Source organism: Sorghum bicolor, chromosome 3 (assembly GCF_000003195.3).
Source record: "Sorghum bicolor cultivar BTx623 chromosome 3, Sorghum_bicolor_NCBIv3, whole genome shotgun sequence".
Classification (NCBI taxonomy): Eukaryota; Viridiplantae; Streptophyta; class Magnoliopsida; order Poales; family Poaceae; genus Sorghum; species Sorghum bicolor.
In genome coordinates, this window is record NC_012872.2 from 1,565,151 (window position 1) to 1,587,638 (window position 22,488).

Genomic DNA, 22,488 nt, shown 5'->3' on the forward strand with positions numbered 1-22,488 from the left:
GTTAACCGCCAGCGATACAAGAGAGATTCCTAGAACGGGTCAGGCGAAGGGCCGGAAAGGGTCTGCTGGCGTCGCCCGCCCGGCCCAGCAGATTCGATCTGCTGCTGCCTGCTGCATGCATGCATGCTTTGTGGATTTGACTGTTGCAACACATGGAATTGTGGGAATCTCTCTTATTGCTAGCTCCTGCATCTTTGAACGCTCATGTATTTACTTATTACTTTATTAGGAGTACAATGCATATGCAAGGGGACAGGTGATTCTCTGGAGATCTCAGAGATCCTTGTCATCCATGCATGGCATACGGTAGCATTTTCATTTTATTTGACAATTAGTATCTAATCATAAACTAATTAGACTTAAAAGATTCGTCTCGCAAATTATTCTTTAGCTGTATTTTTAGTTTTTTAAATAGTATATATTTAGTACTCCATGTCTAAACATTTGATGTGACAAGAGTTAAAAAAATCACAACAAACCAAATAGGGCCTCTCTGTCTCTCAATGGTGGAGACCACAGTAGAGACCACTACTGTATATATTGTTTCTACAATCCTATTCCTACGTACATACCCTCAATGCAACGTCCGACGTCTCCGTATGTGTATAGATTCTTTTCTGATTCATAGGTCTACTGTTTGCAGCAACATTATTCAGTATAATAAAGGTGCATGATGTTCAATATCAGTGCAGCAGTATTGTCTCAGATGGTAAACCACTAGTTGTTTTTGCAATATTCGAATTTGGAAATCGATCAACACATGTGGCACAGCCCGAGAGATTTGCATTGGTCAGAGATATATGTTTGGGAGATTCAAATATATGCTGATGTGGAGGAAAAAGATGAGAAGAGAGAGAAGAAAAGAGCTTAGTTATGCACAAGACCAAGAAATTCCGTGAGACATAAAACTAGGTCGTAAGCTAGCTAACTATTATACGAGTGCACTGATATGGTTGTAAATTTTTATACCATCATCAACCGACTGTATTATTAGCCTTCCCTTGCTCTAACAATGTACCTACGAGTCTTCAGTTATTATTGCTGATCAGCTCGGTAGCTGGACTGATGGAGCTCTCACTCGATCTCTCACTCTCACCAGCAGGGGCGAGCATTAATCTGAGTTAGTGACTTCTGCACATGCATGCAGGGAAATTAAGAAATCTGAATCTGCATCTGCGTCGAAGTTGAGCAAGATGGAGCAACAACAACCCATCGAGTAAAAAGCTGCACCTGCAATTAGCATACATAAAGGGGCCGGGGCCGGGGCGCCGGACCAGGTAGCCAGTAATTAAATTTGAATTACACCGGGAGTAATAATCCTCTTCCAAAGTAGTCATACTAGCAATTAAGCATGCAGGGATCAAAATGTTCGTACAAAACAAGTAAAAGGTAAACAGTACAACACAATCACTGTAACTCAGTGTCCTGGGAATATATCACTCTTTATCATGCAGTTACCGTACGTGGTAGCAGCAGTAAATAATTCAGTGCTGCAACTTCTTTACTAGCCAGTGGTAAGGTTAGCACACGACGAATATGGTTCGGTTCATGGAGGATAACCTTGCTTGCACGTACGTCTTCGTCTTCTCTGAATGAATCATCCGATCGGTCAAGGTTCAAGAAGAGGAGCTCGAGGACTCGAACGTGGAGACCCTCCGCCGCTTGTTGAGAAGCGACGCCCTCGGCGCGAACTCGAGCGCGGAGTTGGCCCTGTCGAGGACGGACTGGAGCGCCTGGTGCACCGACTCGACGACGACGGCGCCCACGTCGCCGCCGCTGCCGTTGCCGCACGACGACGACGACGACATGATGAGGAAGGTGAAGCGGACGCGGCCGCCTAGCGTGGTGACCTCGGAGCCGACGACGCTGAGCCGCAGCGGCCGCAGCGCCTGCTTGACGTCCGCGAACACGTCGGCGCCGTCGTCGCAGCTCAGCGTCGCCCTCACGAGGACGCCGCCGCCGGTCGTAGATGGAGGCGCGCCCTGGACCAGCTCGACGGCGACGTCGTCCGCGTCGGCCGGGACGGCGCAGTGGTCGCGGATCCGCGCCGCGGTCGCCTTGAGCTTCTGCACGTGGGTTATCACCTCCGCCAGCAGCGCGGCCTTGTCCATCTGCATGCATGGTACCGAGTTGGGCCTCAGTTTCGTGTTGGGCTCGGTCTGGGCTATCCGACAATAAAGATAGAATTGGGCCTAGAGCTAGATAATGTTGGGCCTTTCTTCGACTGGGCTTCGGCCCAGTCTCCATCGCGGTGAGTCGGTGACCAATTTTGCTGCGCTGCCAAGTCGCGTCGTCACCTTCGCCGGCGCGGGACGGCGCGCCGCTGGCTGGCAACGGACGGCGGACGAGCAGCCCGGCGCGCCGGTGCAACGACCCCCGCCACCGAGTAGGCACCTAGAACGCCCATGCACTGGTACAAGTTACTACTAAGCTACACGAGAAGGAGACAGAGGCACTGACCTTGTCGGAGCAGGGCACCATGGTCCGGAGCGTGGCGAGGTGCGCGTTGATCCTCTCCCTGCGGCGCCGCTCCGCCTCGCTATGGTTCTTGAGGGCCATCGCCGCCTTGTCGTCCCGGCGGTGGTCTCCCTTCCTCTTCGGCGCCTCCTCCTCCGTGGAAGCCGCACCGGCGTCCAGCAGCCCGCCGGCGCCGCCGTCCAAGACGACAGGCGACGTCAGCTGCTGGCTAACAAGCCCGTAGTCGTTGTGTCCATGTCCGCCGCCGTAGAACGCGTCGAGGAGCCCGGCGTCGGCGAAGGGGACGGAGCCCATGTCCATGTCGTCGTGAAAAGCTTCCAGGGCTGACCACGGTGACGACGACGATCCGCGAGGCACAAGAACATAACAGTGCAGTTTCTGACAACTAATACTGGTAGGAGTATATAACAACGAACTCGGCAGATGTCAACTGTGAAGCACGCAAGAGAGATGTTGCCTTTTTTTTTCTGATGGATCAGGGGCTGAGGGCAGGCGATCGGCAGGGACAGGAGGACAGCTCTTGGATCCAAGAAGTTGCGGCCACAAGGGCCAAGAACGCGCCTCCAGAATGTTTGACACACGAGACGGGCAGCAAAGTCCAAGCGTGCCTTTGTTTCCCAAGCTTGGACAAGGAACAGCAGCACCAAGGCCTTGGTTCCCAAGAACACGGGCCGGACAGGAGCCCTTGCTTTCTCCCAAGGGAAGCGGAGGCACCGGCAGACAGGCTCGCGACGAGATCACACGAAAAGCAGAGCCATGTCTTGTAGTAGTACTAGCTAGGGAAGGAGACTGACAGCAGCAGGCAGGCAGGGTTGGAGATCCGAGAGCTGACAGCTGAGTGAAAGAAGAGCCAAGAAAGACAGAGGAGGGAGATGGGGAAAGGAGCCGCCCGGGGAGGGGAGCACGAGACCAGCTGATCGAGCGCGCTCAGGTGCCTGGAGGCCGGTTTGGAGGGCAGGACCAGAAGGGGAGCTTCACGCGTCGCAGCATCCTCCGCTCTGAGCTCGCCTTGCTGCCCAGCCTTGCTTGTTGGCGTCGCTGATCCATTTGTGGCTTCGGTGAGCTTGCTTGTTGCGTCCTCCTCCCGGGGCTTCTAGTGGAGGGAAGGTTTCATCTTTATGAAAGGGATCATCTTCTCTTCTGATATATGTATGAACGCAGATGCAGGCGATATGTGTGATCTTTCCCTCGATCACCTCACGGTGTAGCTAAGCTAGTTCTTGGTGATTGGTGTCTTTGGTTTGTGGCTCGATCTCAGGAACTCCTGTTTCTGCCTTCTGCGATGGCAGCAAGACAGAGGCAAAGCTGAGCTCTCGTCAGAATGCTGGAGGAAGGAGGAGGAAGACGACCAGCTAGCTCTAGCAATAGCTCTGCTCTTTGTGAGTGGAAAAGGGTTTGAGAGCGAGGGAGAATATATGTATGTGTCTTTGTGTGTTCTTGTCTGATTTTTTTTGAGATTGTTTTTCTGCGATTGACGTAGAGGATAAGGACTAGTCGTTGCACATTTTTTCTATGTTGCTTGCTGGGTTCGCTTTTGGTTTGCTTGCTTGGCCTCCTTGCACCATTGTTTGGGATTCTTTCACCTTCCTGATAGCGCCACGGGAATTTCTTGATTGTCCATACAGTTTTGGTGTGTGTATGTGTCTGTGATTGCAGGTTCTTTGATCACTTGGTCATCGTAATCTGACCGACTCCACTGATTAGCCCACGTTCGCCAAATAAGGGCATGTTTAGAATATAGGAAAAACTTCGTGTTCCTATACTTATCTTCTTTGAAATTGAACTGATTTCTGTGAGAATCTCATACTGTAAAATTTTTATTCAAACATGCGCTTAGAATCCAACGAACAATAAGATAGTCCTGCTATTTTCCTTTTCTGGAAAAATATCTTTACACAACTCTTAGTATGGACAAATCAATTTCTAACCTACAACTTGCATTGTTGTTTGATTTTTTTAATCCTGAATTACGAGATCAGGTTACCCAACGCTTTTCACCCACCAGATATGTCTAGAATCTATGGTAATATAACCAGATGGAGACTCACCCGTTGTTCTTGCTAAAAAAAAGCTAGAAATAATTGAAAAAACTAATTTTCTATCTAAAATGACTAATTTGTCTTAAATCAGAAAAATGATATCTACATGTTGGTGCTCCATTTGGAGTTATTTGCATCTTATACATTCATGTCTTCTAGTGTTTTGCTGCTTGTAGTCGGCCCTATAGTGTTGATTTCGTAACTAGTTGATTGCATGGTGTTTGAGACACCACAATCAACATAAAGTAATAGCGCTAGCCATGCAATGCTTGAATAGGATCTATACAAAGCACGGAATTTGTAGGGTTGTAGTCATCTTCCATGTATTTCTATATACTCATAGTATGCTAGATCATCTTGATCAATCTTCAAGTATTATACCGCACAAAACGATAATTTAAATAAAAAATAAGCACGACTACAAGTAATAAAACAAACAAATAAATTTCAAACAGCTCTAAGTAGATCACCAAAATAGAAAAATTATACTTTTATAAAATAATTGGTACGAGTTTTATATTTATTTGATTTAGAATAGATTAGTTAATTTTAGAGATTAAATCAAATATTTATTATTTTCAAAAAAAGGAAACCACCATTAAAACTAGTTAGTTGTTAGAGGCCAAATTTATTTGGTTTCAATAATTGAATGGTGTCAAGTGTCCAGTATCTAGTTTTATAGTTTATAATTAAAAATCAGACAGTCGTGCAAGTTGAAGGTTGAAAAAAAATTGACTTTACACTTAACACACACACACAACACTATCAAGACATACTTCATGTTGCATCAAATAAATTGATATTGTACGTGTTGATGATTTTTTCTATAATTTGATTAAAGTTAGATAAATTTAACTTAGAACAAAATTAAAGCAACCTGCATTTTGAAAAAAGTGCCGACTTATCGACACCAAGTTCAAAATTTCCCACCTATCCCTGACGTAGTGACACCTTCAGTAGACAAGAACAGTTGCAAATTGTTCGATCATTAAGTCCTTAATCTGATGTCAGAACTTAGAGCTTATGAGCTAATGCAACTTGTGTAGTGACTCAAGTACACTGCAGCATAGATCATACTAATGATGATGCAACGCATGAAATCGATGCTGTCCATAACTGTAACAGAAAATGCAAGATAAAAAATGCAGTCCATCTGTTCCAAAATGCAAGTTGTTTGCCCCAAATGCCGTGGAAACCAAATCTAGGAAAGGCCAGCTTCTAGAGGACAACCCATGTTTATAGCCAATGAGTCTGAGAAGATAACCTGTAAGCTAGAAACAAATTTATCTAAATAAAGGGAGTTCGTTTCTGGAATTTCTAGGATGTAGTTTCAATGTAAAATGAGTCGGACTCTGCTCCATATCAATCCTTGAATTTTCAAGTCCAATTTCACTTCGAAAGTCTTCACAGATTTTCAGAGGGAAATGATCACATGCCTTCTTGGCTCACAGTCTTGCATCCAAATAACAGGATCAGCACAACAAGATGCATCTGTTGATGTACCCTTGTGAATTTCCTGCTTTTTTCTTCCATGTCTCCGCCGAACTTTTTGGAGAGCATGCTATTTGGGTAGCTTCTTTTAGCAAAAACACACAAAAAAATATCTATTGCTCCAGTAGTTCAACTAACTGCATATATTTTTATGCCATAATTTTTTTTCTTTATTAGGGTGATGTCAACACAGCTCTAGGTACCTTGACATTGCCATTTCAACCATCCTCTTTGGCTCTCTCTGACAAATATAGGGTGCCAAGCATTTCATATACAATTCTGCTTCCCAAGCCGTCTGCATAAGCTCATAAATAATTCATAACATGACGTTTAGTTTGGATGACTTCAATCCTTATAGGTGAATAGTTCATGGATGCCAACATCTGTCTTTGGTTTTATATAATTTAACAAACAGAGATGTTCACAACCCATTCTTTTTGTTTGACTTGTAGCCCTCAACAAGTCTATTCTTTGGCGACCGTATAACCGTCAATAAGGCCCCGTTTGTTTTGTCACGATAAACTTTAAGTTCCATCACATCGAATGTTTAGCCACATGCATAGAGTACCAAATATAGACTATTTACGAAACTAAAAACACAGCTAGAGAATAATTTATTAGATGAATCTTTTGAGTCTAATTAGTCCATAATTGGACACTAACTGCTAAATAAAACGAAAATGTTACAGTATATGTTAAACTTTAACACCATCAATTAAACAGACCCTAAGTCTAATTATATAAGTACTGCAGCATGATTTTAAGTACTGCAACATGGTTGACAAGTCTTTTCAAGTACACATGCATGAACCTTCCAAGGCAGGACTACCAAAACAAATCACAAAGCAAAAACAGACAAATGATTTGAATTTGGGACACATCAGACAATGAAGCAGATGTCACCAGTCTGCCCAAAAATATATATCATTGGTCCTCTTGGAAAATGTTAAGCGTTGGACGTCAACATTTAGAATTAACAAATTACAAATCAAGCGCTGTCTTTGAAGAGTTATTTATTGGAGGTTCTAGTGAGGTCTTAAATACATTAGTGACGAGAACATTTAGATGTTGCTTGCAATCTTCAATAGATGAAAGTTCTATATCAGAAGGAAGCAAAAGTGATTGGCTATACAGCTCAAAGATGATAGCAACAAGGGTTAGCTAATAACTTATTAAGCCAACGAAGGAGCCACCGGCAATCTTGAACACCTGGAGCTCGGAGAGCCTTGCGTTTTTTCAATTTAATAATTTCAGGGGCAGAGTCTTGGTAAGAGTATGTCTTGTTCTTCATTGACAGATTATAAATGAGTGAAGTATTTTTTTGTATTATTAAAACTGACAACTGCAGTACTTAATACATCTTTCTAGCGCAGTAATAAATATATTTTTTTGTATTACTAAGTGACTTTTAAAATCAAATGTCTCAACATGAAAGGAGAGAGAGAAACCTGTGTAACAATGAAAAATTTGAGAAACAAATAGATATGAAAAAAAGTATTAAAAAAAAGCATGAGTCAGCAGCATTTCTGTTGTCAATTTCGTCACTAATGTGTGCATGATACATTATAGGATGATATAGATATGCGAAGCAGCGAAGGGCACAGTGGAAGGACCAATGCACTTGAACAGAAAAGGAATTCAGATCAAATATAAATACATAAGTAAGCTTCTGCCCCACAATGCTTAAGCACTATCAGTAATGCTAAAACTATCCTCTGGTCAGTTGTCAACATGCATGATACGGGAAAGCAAGCAACAATGCACAAGTGCTGAGTAAACATATCAATAACGAAGTTTCTATGAAGCTTCCAATAGGCAATAGTTACTTAACTATTACAGCCTTTTTCACGGCCTACTCTCTCCACGGATTCAGTGCTAAAAAGACCTTAAAATATAGGCCGTTTCGTGAAAGGTAGAAGGGACAAATCTTTCCTAGCCAAAGTTATGCCGATCTGAACTCAGAGGGATGCTAAACAACATATAAAGTGCAAGTGATATGCAGTTGCAACCAACTGGAGGGTTATCAATATAGTGCGACAGAGAACCTTCATCCACTTCCAGGTATATGAATGGGACAGCATCTATTGCAGGAATCTAATCATAGATTGGTTAGAACACCGCATTTTCTTCTAGTCACCAAAGCAAAAGTGATCCGCAGACCACAGCCACTTATCACTCTCACTCAGGACAAAAGGGAAAGATGCTACTTTCCTATAGCTTTATGATTATGCTATTTCCATCCACAAACTAGTATTCCTGATGCGAAAGTGACAATCACAATCATAACAGATAAGCTTTTCTCGAGAATTCTGGAGATGCCATAGATTCCGACTCAAGAAATGACAGTTCGGGGATAAGTGAAACAGAAGGAGCTCTTCCTTTCAATTAAGAAGAATAAAATTGGCCTAAAGCTAAACAGAATGCTTTCAAGAGTATACTTTGACTTCTTGTACATATTAGTTGTTGTTTTCCCTGTCTGAATCCTACATCTAAAAACTGCACATATCAGAAACAAAAAAAGAAGAGCTGTAATAACAAGGATAAAAGAGTTCGTACATCGTAAAGAGTACAGTGCTTATCAAATCAATAGCTTACAGTACAGTTTACTGTGACATGAAGACCAGATTGCTGCCAATGTCCTGCACTCTCTCTTGATTGACCAAACAGCTTCTTAACTTCGTGTAAATCCATGATGATTAGAGGCAGAGCAGGTGGGTGGTGGGAAGGCAGCACCTCCACTTGGTGTTTCACTGAACAGACAGGACAAGTATTTACAAGTAACGAGTCACACTAACCTTTCTCTTATGGTATGCAAAATGTACGATCTTGGTTCACAGTTTACAGTGTGATGTAATAGTACCATTCAAGTATTCAATTGAAATCCTCAGGCAGCTATTACCAGTTCAGGCATAGAACCAGAAGCATGACTAACAGGTTTCTGTTATGTTTATTCACATTATTATACTTCTCACACCACCAGGTCAGTGCAATATCACATAAAGATCATTTCCTTGGCTATGCTGACAGCTTTATCTCGACCAAACAGTTTTTCAACAATGGCTAGGGCGAACTCTGTTGCAGTGCCTGGGGCTCTACTGGTGATAAGGTTACCATCTACAACAACCCTATGCTCACATGCACTCTGATCTGTGAGCAGGTGTGACATAGGTGGAAATGCTGTCGCCTTCTTGCCCTACAATGACACAGGTAGTTCAAAGTTAATACACCTCGCAGCTTTTTGTTCATACACCAATACCGTTTCACTGAAACTACAAGTTTTGTTCCTGGTTTTCTGCATTAATGTCGATGGTATTGAACTGAGGATATAAGATAGGACTAATGCTAACAAGCGCATATGTTCATTGGGGCAGAGGAAAGTACCTTCAGTAAACCATGTGGCTGAAGCACATGAGCTGGAGAGGCACATATTGCACCATATGGTTTATTTGATTCTGCCTGTTTCTTGAGTAAGTCAACAAGTTTCTTTGTACTAGCAAACTTCTGAGCACCTTGCAAACCTCCCTGTTTACAGATTTTGTCAGTGAGAGACCCTTAAAGAGTAATACCCCATTAATGGAAAAATAACTCAACAGCCACATACCGGCATGACAATCAAATCAAATTGCATTTCAGTGGCTTCATCCAACATCATATCAGCAATTAGATTGAACTTATGGCGACGGGTCACAGTTTGTAACTTCTCCTCCACCGATGCAACAATAACATTTGCTCCTGCTCTACGCAACACATCTATCAAATTGACAGCTTCAATTTCCTCTGAACCATTAGCAACCGGAACAAGAACCTAGACACACATAAAAGGGAAAAGCATCAGCAAATATTAAAAAGTTCAGGTTAATACACCATATAATGGGAAAACATTAGGATCATATTAAAAAAAGTTAGCATTGCCAGCAGCCTTCTTTTTGCTTGAACGACGCATCGCGTGCCATTTCATTGAGAGAGAAAAGAGCTATACAAACAAAGGTGAGGCTGAAACAGCACAACCAAAACACAATCAACCAGCTGGTTTCAGGATCACAGGGGCACAACAGGAAGAAACTAGAAACAAGACTAGAGTCTGGTTCCTGCTGAAAACTCTCTTCTCTGTTAGTGAAGGGAATGAAAGGCAGAGCTCCTGAGTGGGTATCCAGAATATAAATAGCATCATGTAACATATATAAGTCATAGAATCATCTTCTTTATGACTTTATACCAAAAAGAAAAACTGGTTCATGAACATCGTTGTTCTTAGTCACTATCCTACTATGTACACAAGTTTGTGCGCATCCATCTCAAAAAGGTAGGAAAAAAGAAAAAGTTGCCCCTCCCATATTACTGTAAAAGTTGTTCCACACTCCTATGACTCAGTAATCACCAATAACTGATTACTAGTAACAGTTTTAAGGCAGATTGCTATATTGTTAAAGTATAAGCCAAAACAAGATTGTTGGATAACACGGGGAGCATATTTCAAAGCAGGATGCAATAAGAGTTACTCTTATCAGAAGCAATGATATAAATTACAGGAGTTCCATGAGGAAGAAAGTCAGAAAGTAGCCTAAATGAATGGAGATGATCTTTTTCTTTGTTTGCAGATGAAGTTCAGTTGCATCTCATACCTGAGGTGTGCTACTACATTTCCATTCAGCCGAATTAAGCTCTTCTACGGTATATTCAGCTCCATGTTGAGGGCGCACGTACTGAAGGATAAAAATTGCGCAATCATCAGGTAACGAAAGTGCTCATATAGTAGATAATGTCAGATTTAAACAAAATTCTAATGTGGCCAACACTGTAACTTGTTGGATGAAACCACAGGTCAGTAACACAATTGCTTGATACAAAATAACTAAGATATATTTTAGTAAATTTCAGCTTCTTTGTGAACAATAACCATTAAGGCTTACAGCCATCCATTTGGAACCCCAATGTTCCTAATCATGGCTTGTAATGTAGCTTACCAGAGGCCCAGCAACCTCCTCCATCTTCTCTTTGCCATACAGCTTCTCCACCAAAGCAAGACCAAACTCGATCGCAGTTCCTGGACCCTGGCTGGTGACTGCATTTCTGTCGACAACGACCCTCGAGTCCACAGGGATCACCTCTGCAGTGAACTTCTCCATGAACGACGGATAACAGGTCGCCTGCAATAACAAAACAAGCCGCCACTTTCTCAGCGCGGTCCACGGTGCATAATTCCAAGCGCACAGAATGCCGATCAATGTCGCACCTTTAAGCCTTTGAGCATGCCCCAATAGGCCAGCGTCACCGCGGGCGCAGCGCAGATGGCGCCGTACAGGCCCCCATTCTCGGCGTGCGTCTTGACCATCTTCTCGAGCGCTTTGCAATCTCTGAGGCCAACTGACCCAGGCATTCCTCCCTACAGGACACAAATTTATCGACTGACCATCAGCGCCAGACGGCGAGGCAGCAAATGCAAGAGAGGAGGGCGAAGCAATCTGAGAGCGTGCGTGACAGGGCCGAGACTGACGGCATGGTGACAGACTGAGGGAGGGGAACGCGTACGCACCGGCAGGGCGATGAGGTCGAAGGACTCCCCCTGCAGGTCGGCGACGCGGCCGTCGGCGACGAACTTGACGCCGTAGGCGGCCTGGACGACGAGGCCGTCGTCCCCGGGCGGGTCGGCAGTGGCGACGGTGACCCGCGCGCCGGCGCGGTTGAGGACGTCGGCGGTGGCCGCCGCCTCGATCGGCTCCGTGCCGGCGGCCACCGGCACCAGCACCCGCTTGGCCTTCTCGCCGCCGCCAACTCCCGAGGCGAAGGCGCGGGCGAGGAGCAGGCCGCGCGAGGCGGAGGCGGCGGCGGCGGCACGCCTGACCACCGAGGACGCTGCGGCCATCCGGAATCGTTGACCGTCGCCGCGGGATTCTTGCCTTGTTACTCGGCGGAAAGGCGGTGCGGGAGCGGGACGGACGGACTCCGGGAGGGAGAGGTGGGTCTCTATCCGGCTACTCTGTCTGGCGCGTTCCGCCGCTTTGGCTTTCCTTCCGGGTGTCCGGAGATCAGGCTACTACTGCCTTCTAGTAGTTCTATTCTACTACTCCAGTAGTTTTGGTAGTTGCCGTCTTGGGAGTGGGGACTACGTGTCTGCGGATTCGGTTCGTCGCGAGCTGAGTCACCAGTCATGGCGCGGAAGCGGGCGGCGGGCCGGGGGTGGCCGTCAGGCGTCAACGAGTCGTCGCCGTCGCCGTCGTTTTCCTGCGTAAACTATTGGCCGTGACTCGTGTGCCGTGTCCTCGTGGGTCTTGCGCTGTGCATCACTTGGACGCCGCTTCGCTTTCTGCAGCCAGCCGGCGGTGCCCCTGCCTCCTCTCCTCTCCTGTGTGGTCCAGACATGACGAGGGATTGCACTGTTTTTTTTTTTTTGGAAAGTTTTTTTAAAATTTATTTATGGCAAAGACTTAAAACCTTTCTCTGATGCACGTTTTCCGCCTTAAGCAATGGCAGTCTTAGCCGTGCCACTGTTCAAGGCTGTATTATTTAAAAAAAAGTTTTATGCCAAACATAAACATATGATATAATAGTTTCCACGTTATCGGCGAACACGATTCGGTGACACAATGGCACGGATCAGGTCGTGACATTGTTCAAGGATGTACGCTATAAGCTGGGAATTTTATTACTCCATCCCTTAAAAAATAGGAACCTTATCTTATAAGTAAAAAATTCTTAAATTTGAAAACTTGTAGAAAACAGTGTGTATATATATATATATATATATATATATATATATATATATATATATATATATATATATATAGAGTAGAAAATACATTTCATAATTAATTTGGTGATATTTATATAATATAATCTTTTATATATTTGATTATATTTTTTAAGGACTCTCAAACATACTGAGTAATGAAATGACCACAGACATCGCTATTAACCATAAAATTCTGAGAACTAACCAAAACAGACATGTTTTTTTTTGGCATAAATAGAGCTGGGATTTAAGTTGTGCTATTTGAGCGTGATTCATGACATAAATACAAGGGTTGTGATGTGATATCGGCACGATGGGTGTATGCTCACCGCTCTTATAATCATTCCATGGATTGTGAAAAAATATTGAAACTTTCACAAAAAACGATATATATTTTTTATGACATGAGTGAACAAAGAAAACTAAAAAATTAATGATACGATATAAAGACTTTTTTTTGGGTACCATGAGCTGTGCTTGGGCTATTGAAAAAAACGTAGCACCACAACGACACCTTGACACGTCTTACGTGCCTAGATATCATGGTCCAAAGAGCGGCAAAAATCACAAGAGGACCATCCTGAGGCGGTATGGCTTAACCCAAGTCCCACCTCTCTATATAAGTAACGATACTTGTATAGAATTTTTACTACACTACACGATCGAGATACCAAATTCTCAGATGATGTTATGACAAGGAAGGTCCGGCCACGTTCCATGATCTCTACTGCAAAGGATCAAATAGCACAGGCACAGCTCATCTCCGCCCGTGGTCCGTCGTCAGACGAACAGCAGGGCTTCCGCCACCTCCCTTGCCGCCTCGGCGCCGAGCAGCTTCTCCACGACGGCCAGCGCGAACTCCATGGCCGTCCCGGGGCCGCTGCTCGTGGCCAGGTTCCCGTCCACCACCACCCTGCTCCCGCACTCGCGGGAGTCCGCCATGGACGCGCACGTCGTCGTCGCCTTCTTGCCCTCGAGCTCGAGGAGGCCGTGCGGCTCCAGCACCTCCGCCGTGGCGGCGCCGATGGCGCCGTACGCCCTGCCCGCCGCCGCATGCTCCTTCAGCAGCGCCACGAGCGCCTCCGTGCCGGCCAGCGTCTTGGCGCCGGCCATGCCGCCCTGGTCCACGTGAGCAAGACAGTCAGGGATGCAATTGCACATTTCCGTCAGCGACGACCGTATCGAGCAGGGTAGCAGCAATGCAGAGAGCGCGCGACTTGCCGGCACGACGACGAAGTCGAACTGCTGGCCGGCGGCGACGGCGTCGACCAGCAGCGCGTCGGCGACGATCCTCGTGCCGTGGCGCGCGACGACGACGACCTCGGCGTCGCCGCCCTCGGCCGACGCCACCACGACGTCCGCATTGGCCCGGCGCAGCACGTCGACGGTCACGAGCACCTCCATCTCGTCGCTCCCGTTGGCCACCGGGATCAGGACCTGAGTATATATGCAGAGTGCATGGCAGGAGGGTTCACAAATTGACTCACCATGTTTACGAAGACTGAGATGCAGGCACGCAGCAAGCAAATTACCTTGGGCGTGCCGCTGCACTGCCACTGGACCGGGTTCAGTTCCTTGAAGGCGTACCCGGGTTCATATCTGACCATCTGAACAAGAACAGACACACATGACGGTTGGTTGGTTCAGTTCATGCACTGAAGTCTCTCATGATATTTAAATTTTGGATTCTAAAATTTGGTGCTTCTTAGCACTTTGGAATGACCAGGAATCAATACGTTTTTACAGGAAAAAACAGAAAATTGATAAAAAAGAATCCTGCTTTCCAAACAGAACAAGCACTGGCAGTTAACATCACTGTAGGTTTTGGTTTGCAGAGAAGCGTCGTTTTCAGGAACATGATTTTGTGGATAAACATCGTAGATGACTATGATGAAAGCTCGGACACTCGTTCATAGCAACACTCAAACAGCTGCGAGGGACTCAGAGCATCTCCAACAACTTGGTAAAATTCACTTGTCAAATTTTGAGTTATAGCAAGTTGCTAATTTGTTTAGCAAAAGAAAAAAGAATGTGTCTCCAATAAGTTGCTATTCTCACTTGGTAAAAATAGAGGATGACAGATGGCACCCGCTCACTTGGTAAAAGAATATGTGTCTCCAACAAGTTGCGCTCGGGATAGCAACTTGGGATAGCAACTTGACAAATCTCGGCAGTAGAAACCTCTAGATAGCAACTTGGGAAATTTAGCAAGTTGAGATAAGGAGTTGTTGGAGGAAGATTTTTATGCTTTTAGCAAATTTGGTAGGATAGCATGTTGAAATACCAAGTTGTTGGAGATGCTCTCATTCCGACCAATCATCGTGTCTTCCCTATCCTCTTGTTTTTCTTTTGGAATGGAAGAACCCCACAAATGATTATCAACAAGAGAGAGAGAGAGAGATTGCACCTAACCTCGGCTAATCATTCCAGTGCTCCACATCTTTTTCATGTCTACAATTGAAACACACTACTACTCATAGTCTTTCTTTTTCTCCCTTACCCGGTAAAAAAAGATCAAACAATCCCAACCTCGTGTGCCCTCTTTTTTTATTGCCCCACCCTTCAAATACAAGTTGTACTATCTGCACTTACACATACCACACACGCACACACTTGCATCCCTAACGCTACTGGATCCGCCTTCTTTGCCGAGAGCTCTCGGCAAAGGCCTAAAAGCCCTCGGCGAAGTCTTTGCCGAGAGCTTGTCATGTGGCTCTCGGCAAATAAGCTCTCGGTAAAGAATTCTTTGCCGAGAGCCACGTGGCAGGCTCTCGGCAAAGACTTTGCCGAGGACCAGAAAAGCCCTCGACAAAGCCCACGACAAAGCTCATGTTTCCCGTAGTGTAAAGTGCAATATGACGATTTTGATGCATGGCAACGGGTGGTTTGCGTGGACCCTCGACGATTTTGATGTATTTGGACCCGGTTTTTGTTGGGTTTGCACTCGACGATTTGGACCCGGCGAAAACACGAAAACATATGACGATTTTGTTGGGTGGTTTGCCCATCCAATAACTTTTAAAATGGTTATTCAAATACAACCATTTTCTATTCTTGATTTCTCGCTAGCAAAAAAATAGAAAACGAGAATGACTCTCTCAAGTATGTACGAGATATAAAAAAACTGTTGGAGGATAAAAAGATATAACAAATAGTTTTTATACAAATAACTTTTCAAATTTAGAAATACTCTTGTATATGCTCTGAAGTTTTGCTGTGTCAGAATCAACATGAACAAACCCACTTTTGTTCAAGAATGCTTCGTCTCTGCAGCTGGGTCAGCTACAGCCGGTGGCACGGCCGACGAGCTAATGCTGGTGTCTTCTATGGCTAGGGACAATGGGGCACCACCACCACTGGCAAGCTAATGTCGATATCACATCACAACCTACAACTTAGAGCAAGTACTATAATAGAGCTAGCTGCTGGCTGTAAGATTTCTTTACAGCCTTCTTGCAGCCCACCCATATAATAGTTAGCTCATCACTATTAATACATGGCCCACTTGTCTGTGTCACAGATTTTCTTAGTTTTTGTGTCTGAGCCGGCTGTAAGCTTGCAGCCTGCTTTTACTCTCTCTCCTCTTCTCTCTCCTCCACATCAGCATTTAACTGGCTTACAGCCTGCTATAATACTTGCTCTTATAAGACAAGCAAAAAGAGTCTATATACATCACTTCCATTAGGGCCTTGTTTAGTTCACCTTGAAAACCAAAAAGTTTTTAAGATTTCCCGTCACCTCGAATCTTGTGGCACATGCATGAAACATTAAATATAGACGAAAACAAAAACTAATTACACAGTTTAACTGTAAATCACGAGATAAATCTTTTGATCCTAGTTAGTCCATGATTAGATAAAATTTGTCACAAACAAACGAAAATGCTACGGTACCGAAAACTTTTCACTTTTTGGAACTAAACAAGGCCTAGAGCCGAGAGCGAGAGACCACTGGCCTTAGCCTTACTGTAGGTTTGGGTTTGCAGATAAACGTCCTTTTCAGGAACATGATTTTGTGGATAAACATCGTATAGAGGAGTATAGGACTATTAAGAAAGTATGGGCACTCATTCATAGCAACGCTCGAACAGCTGCGAGGGACTCATTCCGACTAATCATCTTATCTTCCCTATCCTCTTGTTTTCTTTTGGAAATGGAAGAACCCCACAGATTGTACCTGTCCTCTTCCATCTCACTGTCTTTTTTTTTTTTTTTGCCTCAACGAATCATTCCTATACTCCACCCCTTTTTCATGTCCACAATTGGAACATACTACTACTCATCATAGTCTTTCTTTTCTCCTTTTTTTTCCCGGTAAAAAAAATAAAAAACAATCCCGTATATGAAAGAGTCTGAACTGAAAAATGTAAAAGCCTAAGCAAGTCCTTTTCTTTTTAATCAACATATAGGCGAAGAAAAAGAAAACAAATCTGTCTTATTTTACTACCTTGATGAAAACAAAGTCTCGTTTTCACGTACCATTGGTTTGGCAATCTCGTCAACCTTGTCCTTGCCGTAGAGCTGTTCCACGAGAGCGAGCGCGAACTCCATGGCCGGCGCCGGGCCACGCCCCGTCACTACCCTGCCGTCGACCACCACGTTCGCGTCCACGGCGGCCACCTCCGCCGGGAACTTGTCCACGAACGCCGGATGCGCAGTTGCCTGCACGCACGTGTAAGAGTATCTCGAGTACGTATACACGCGCAGTGCGCGGATGACGAGGCATGGCAGGGAGATCACCTTGACGCCGTCGAGCAGGCCCCAGCGCGCCAGCGCCAGCGGCGGCGCGGCGCAGATGGCGGCGTACAGGCCGCCCCCGAGCGCCTGGCGCCTCACGATGCTCTCCAGCGCCGCGCAGCCGCCGAGGTTGTCCGCGCCGGGGACGCCTCCCTGCACACGTACGCGGTGCGTCGTGAGCGTTCGTCACTGCGTCCGCGTGAGCGATCGGTACCGCGTGGGTTCTTACGGGGAGGGCGACGAGGTCGTAGGAGGCGTCGGCGCAGTCGGCGACGTTGGCGTCCGCGACGACGGTGACCCCGTACATGGCGTGGACGCGCAGGCCGGCTCCGGCACCCGCGGCCGCGACGGTGACGTCGGCGCCCGCGCGGCGGAGGACGGCGATGGGGACGAACGCCTCCACGGGCTCCGAGCCCGCCGTGATCGGCACCAGCACCAGCACCTGCGCAGCGCGGCACATCAATGCGCCGGTACGGACAAAGGAGGCTATAGAAAAGGGTGTGGGTACCTTCTTGACGGCAGCGAGAGACGCCATCGGGAGGTCACCGGAACCACCGGCCTGCTTCTGCTCGGTTGCCGGAGTGACGAGCTCGGGAGTGGAGGCGGAGCACCCTGGTTAAGGTAGGTGGCCTTTAAATACAGAGGACCGACGTGCCGGGGATCAGAGATGCACCACACGCGCCGGCTGCTTGTGGTGGCAGTGGGGGTGTGGGGAGAGCTGGGCAGGTGGCGCGAGGACAGTGGAGGACGACGGGTGCGGCGCGGCATTGACGACGCCGACGCAGGGTACACATGCCACCGCAATCATTGACCTCCACGGTCACGGTGCGCTGGATTGGGATTCGGGACCGTGGAAGGAAGAGCACGGCGTGGCCCGGCCTGCTCCACGCAAAAAATGTCACCGAATCGCCGAATCGCTCGCTCCCAATCCAATCCCCGATGCTGGTGCGATGGGGATGAAAAGTTGAAAACTGCTCGTCTCAGGTGATCTAATTTTTTTTAAATATTGTAACACTTTCGTTTGTATTTATTAATTATTATCTAATTATAGCTAGACTTAAAAGATTTATCTCATAAATTAAAGACAAACTGTATAATATATTATCATTTTCTTTATATTTAACGTGTAAGGCCTTGTTTAGTTCCAAAATATTTTGGGAAATCGACACTATAGCATTTTCGTTTGTATTTGACAAATATTGTCCAATCACGGACTAACTAGGCTCAAAAGATTCGTCTCGTCAATTCCGACCAAACTGTGCAATTAGTTTTTATTTTCGTCTATATTTAGTACTCCATGCACGTGTCTAAAGATTCGATGTGACGGAGAATCTGAAAAATTTTGCAAAATTTTTCGGGAACTAAACAATGCCTAATATTTGATGTAACGAGAAATTTTGAAAAAATATTTGAATTTTGGGTGAACTAAACAATACGTCAATACCTCATTGGCCAGGTTTTGAATGAATTTTATATTTCTTGTACCCAAATGTCATGACAACGCTGTGTAGTAGAAGTACTACCTAGTATGGCCCAACAGCGGGCCCAGCCCAACTCAATTCCTCGTTGGGTCATTTGGGATGGAAAAAATTATATTTTAACCCTAGATGCATTGTATTTTTTATAACAAACTTGTTAGTGTTTCAAACCGTGACCAGGGGCGAAGCCACCTCAAAACCAACCTGGTGCACACTCTATCAAACATAAAGGAATGTATACAATTTAAAAGAAAATATATGAAAAATTTAAGGCAGGTATTAACAAACTTTTATTTTACCATGGTGCATGTGCACCAGAAAGAGCCAACATGGCTTCGCCCCTAATTGTGACTGATTACTAAATTTGTAATCTACGTATCTAGACTCGGATGGTATGTAAAGAGGACACAATGGTATATACTGATTCAAGTGTAATGTCCCTACGTCCAGTCGAGAACTGCTCGTGTTACTTTCATGGATGTTCGCAAAACTGACGAGAATGTTGTTTTGTCACCCTTAACCATCGGCTGATCTTGGGTTTGACGCCCGTTGAGGTACAAATGCTTAGGCACCCTAATATTTGTACCTGATAGAACTATATCAGACATTTTACCACTGAACTTTCAAAAACGCTCAAATTACCTACCTGCCTTGTTTTAACGGGGCTTGTCTTTTTCTTTACTTAGAAAAATCACATGACTTTGTATAAAATCACCTAAGTAGCATCGACACACATGTATCAAATACAATACAATATTGTAACGTGTCTCCAAAATTGTCTGAATGAGTATGATCTTTCTGAAATGAGTCAGATAAAAGAGTTACTGATTATAATAAAAAGAAAAAACTAGACAGGTAGTATAACAAATAACAGTAGCCTCGAAAAGCCTCTACATTTCTGACATTGTAGCATCGTTGCGTTAGGTTTTACTACTATAAAAAATTCAAATTCAAACTTGGGAACTAAAGCTTCAGCACAATACAAAGTACAAAAGAAGTCTGACCGTTGTGATTTACCATTTTTCAAAGGGATCTTCAATACTGGATGCTTGAAAGGTAATTTCCCAGGTTGCGTATTTGCTTGGTTTTGAAGACTGTCGACTGAGGGATCTTATGTTAAATCTCTATAGACAAGTATTATTTTTTAGTGAACTGTTTGTAGTACGTCATTACTACCTCCACTCTTTTATCAGGTACACAGACTTCTAAATCTTTGACCAATAACTTAACTAATAATTTTTAATTATTATAACATAAACTTGACATGTTTATATTTCTAACTAAATCTACTATCAAATTATCATAAGTTTATAAGATAGGTACAAATAATATAAGACAAAATAAATAGATGGTCAAAGTGTAATTTAGGAAACCGTGTTATATTAAGTTGTGCCTTATAAAAGAGAACAGAGGGAGTAGTTTTTTAGAGCACTCCCAATGCTAGAAACTACATATAGTTTCTATACCTATTAATTTTTATAGACACTATATATAGAAACTATGGTCACAATGGATAGTTTCTATAGAATATTTTTATATCCAATCACGTTCATTCTTTCTCCATTCTTAGCCAATCATATCACTTCATGTCTTGGATTTTGTGTAGACATAGTTTCTAACTTAGACCCAGTTTCTATGATTTTTACTCTCTCTCTTCAATAACTCTCTTGCCACATCAGCAAAATGCTTATGTGGCACTACAATTAATGTCTATAGAAACCACGATGGTTTCTGCATTGGGAGTGCCCTTAGTAAGGATCTTTCTTCAATGGGGAAATATTACATATTTGGCTTTGGACATTGATTTTAAAGTTTTAGTGAATTGAGGAAAAAATCCCATAAAAACTAACTAAGTTTGCTATGTTCACATGCCTTGCCATTACTCCCTATTTTGCAACAAAATTATGATGCTTTGAAACTATACTCCCAAATCAAAATCAAATACTAGTATCATCTCCATATCATAGTATATATGCTAATTAATAATATATATTATTAGTAGACAAATGTATTTCATTCCAAATTATAAGACATTTTGATTTTTTTCTAGATTTATAGTACGTTTTTAGCTTTGCACCTTAGATATACATTATGTCTAGATACATATTAAAAAATATATATCTAGACATACCAAAAGATATTATAATTTGGAATGCAGGGAATATATAATTAGCTAACAATTCAAAGTTTAATATTTGCTGGTGCATTGATATACTGTTAATGTCGCCTCCTTTATTCAGAAATTAATTAACCAATCACACAATATAATTCTCGAATCATGATATTGTTTTGTGCATTAGTGGAATCACGAATGGTGTGTCCGCAGGTTATTATTTTTGAATTACTTATATATATATATATATACAGTGTTAATTAACGCGGATGTTTGTTACATATAAAAAACAAAACTTTAATAGTTCAAAAATATATATGAATTGTGAAACACAAGGTAAATGTACAATCGCTGATACATGCATGCGGATATGCGGCACTGAGGAAACGGAAAGGATTTAAATTGGAAAACATTCAAGTAATATATATATATATATATATATATATATATATATATATATATATATATATATATATATATATATATATATATATATATATATATATAATACCATAGTGACCATGAGCAGGTATAAATAGACGTGGCCACTGATGTGTTTCATTCACATCTATAACAAGCGACCATAGTTCCATAAATAATAAATAATAGAGTCATAAGGACAACTTCATTCAAGCCCCCCTACTTAAGGTCTCGTATCATTTTAAGAGCTCAAACACATGAAAACCCTATCATACCAACCCTATTCAGCCCTCGATGGAGGAGAGACTCTCATTTCTCTCTTCTAGATTCTTAAATGTAGGATCTTTTTTATCTTTTTTTCTATTTCTCATTTCTTTCTTCACGTAAAGTTGAACAGAGTTCAATATTAAGTAGAAGAAATTTAAGAGATCAGTTGGAGTGCACTAAAAATAGGGGATGGGAAATTTGAAAACTGTTAATAATGTATTATACATTGTTATCAATATTTATTTATTATACATAGTCATAAAATTTGTTAAAAAATTATGCACATCTAATATTACAAAACTGCGTCCGCCGTTGCCCTCGACAAATACGTTGGTCCAAGCAGACTATGAATCGAAGTAGACTCACAGAAAGAAAAAATCGAGTGTCATTCTAGTAGCTAGTGATTCTTACAAGGGAAAGAAGAAACTAGTGTCAGTACACACAGATCTGTTCCACGCCCGTGCAGAAGAGGGCAGGAGGAGGAAAGGTCGGTAGAGTGCTTCGCTTCGGTGGAAGGAGGCGCGGAGAAGGAGTTCGTGTCTCGAGGAGAGGGGCCGCTGATGGTAGCAAGCCGCGACGGAGCGGGGAAGTCGGCAGGCCGCAGGCGGCGTCGGTCGTGGCGTTGCCACGCCGCCGCGACAGGAGTGGGAAGACGTAGGATGGGTCAGTTAGGGCTGTGACCTGGAGAGTGGCGTGGGCCGGAGGGTAGTTTTAATATACTTTTTTCATTTTCCCC

General features: G+C 43.9%; 3 protein-coding genes across 3 annotated transcripts; all 3 read right to left on the reverse strand.

The window, feature by feature from the left end:
• LOC8079506 (transcription factor bHLH30) lies at positions 1,289 to 3,963 on the reverse strand. The gene is made up of 2 exons (XM_002457083.2): positions 2,461 to 3,963; positions 1,289 to 2,111 (listed from the first exon to the last, which is right to left on the reverse strand). The coding sequence occupies exons 1-2, from the start codon at positions 2,776 to 2,778 to the stop codon at positions 1,617 to 1,619; spliced, it is 813 nt and encodes a 270-aa protein (XP_002457128.1). The 5' UTR covers positions 2,779 to 3,963; the 3' UTR covers positions 1,289 to 1,616.
• Positions 8,363 to 12,263, reverse strand: LOC8081402 (protein DJ-1 homolog A). Its single transcript, XM_002457084.2, has 7 exons — positions 11,542 to 12,263; positions 11,242 to 11,391; positions 10,973 to 11,155; positions 10,631 to 10,711; positions 9,610 to 9,813; positions 9,390 to 9,530; positions 8,363 to 9,201 (listed from the first exon to the last, which is right to left on the reverse strand). The coding sequence occupies exons 1-7, from the start codon at positions 11,869 to 11,871 to the stop codon at positions 9,001 to 9,003; spliced, it is 1,290 nt and encodes a 429-aa protein (XP_002457129.1). The 5' UTR covers positions 11,872 to 12,263; the 3' UTR covers positions 8,363 to 9,000.
• Positions 13,156 to 18,232, reverse strand: LOC8081403 (protein DJ-1 homolog B). The gene is made up of 7 exons (XM_002457085.2): positions 17,983 to 18,232; positions 17,704 to 17,916; positions 17,478 to 17,627; positions 17,217 to 17,399; positions 14,271 to 14,345; positions 13,960 to 14,175; positions 13,156 to 13,857 (listed from the first exon to the last, which is right to left on the reverse strand). Exons 1-7 carry the CDS (start codon positions 18,007 to 18,009, stop codon positions 13,519 to 13,521), a joined length of 1,203 nt encoding a protein of 400 aa, XP_002457130.1. The 5' UTR covers positions 18,010 to 18,232; the 3' UTR covers positions 13,156 to 13,518.

Excerpts from the sequence above, each read along its gene's own strand:
- LOC8079506 (XM_002457083.2), bottom strand. The coding sequence starts at position 2,778 with ATGGACATGGGCTCCGTCCCCTTCGCCGACGCCGGGCTCCTCGACGCG. Across the intron at positions 2,112-2,460 it reads TGGTGCCCTGCTCCGACAAG|ATGGACAAGGCCGCGCTGCT; the intron begins GTCAGTGCCTCT and ends CCATGCATGCAG.
- LOC8081402 (XM_002457084.2), bottom strand. The coding sequence starts at position 11,871 with ATGGCCGCAGCGTCCTCGGTGGTCAGGCGTGCCGCCGCCGCCGCCTCC. Across the intron at positions 11,392-11,541 it reads TCGACCTCATCGCCCTGCCG|GGAGGAATGCCTGGGTCAGT; the intron begins GTGCGTACGCGT and ends TGTGTCCTGTAG. Across the intron at positions 9,202-9,389 it reads AGCCACATGGTTTACTGAAG|GGCAAGAAGGCGACAGCATT; the intron begins GTACTTTCCTCT and ends GTGTCATTGTAG.
- LOC8081403 (XM_002457085.2), bottom strand. The coding sequence starts at position 18,009 with ATGGCGTCTCTCGCTGCCGTCAAGAAG. Across the intron at positions 17,917-17,982 it reads CTCTCGCTGCCGTCAAGAAG|GTGCTGGTGCTGGTGCCGAT; the intron begins GTACCCACACCC and ends CGCGCTGCGCAG. Across the intron at positions 14,346-17,216 it reads ACGAGATTGCCAAACCAATG|ATGGTCAGATATGAACCCGG; the intron begins GTACGTGAAAAC and ends GTTCTTGTTCAG.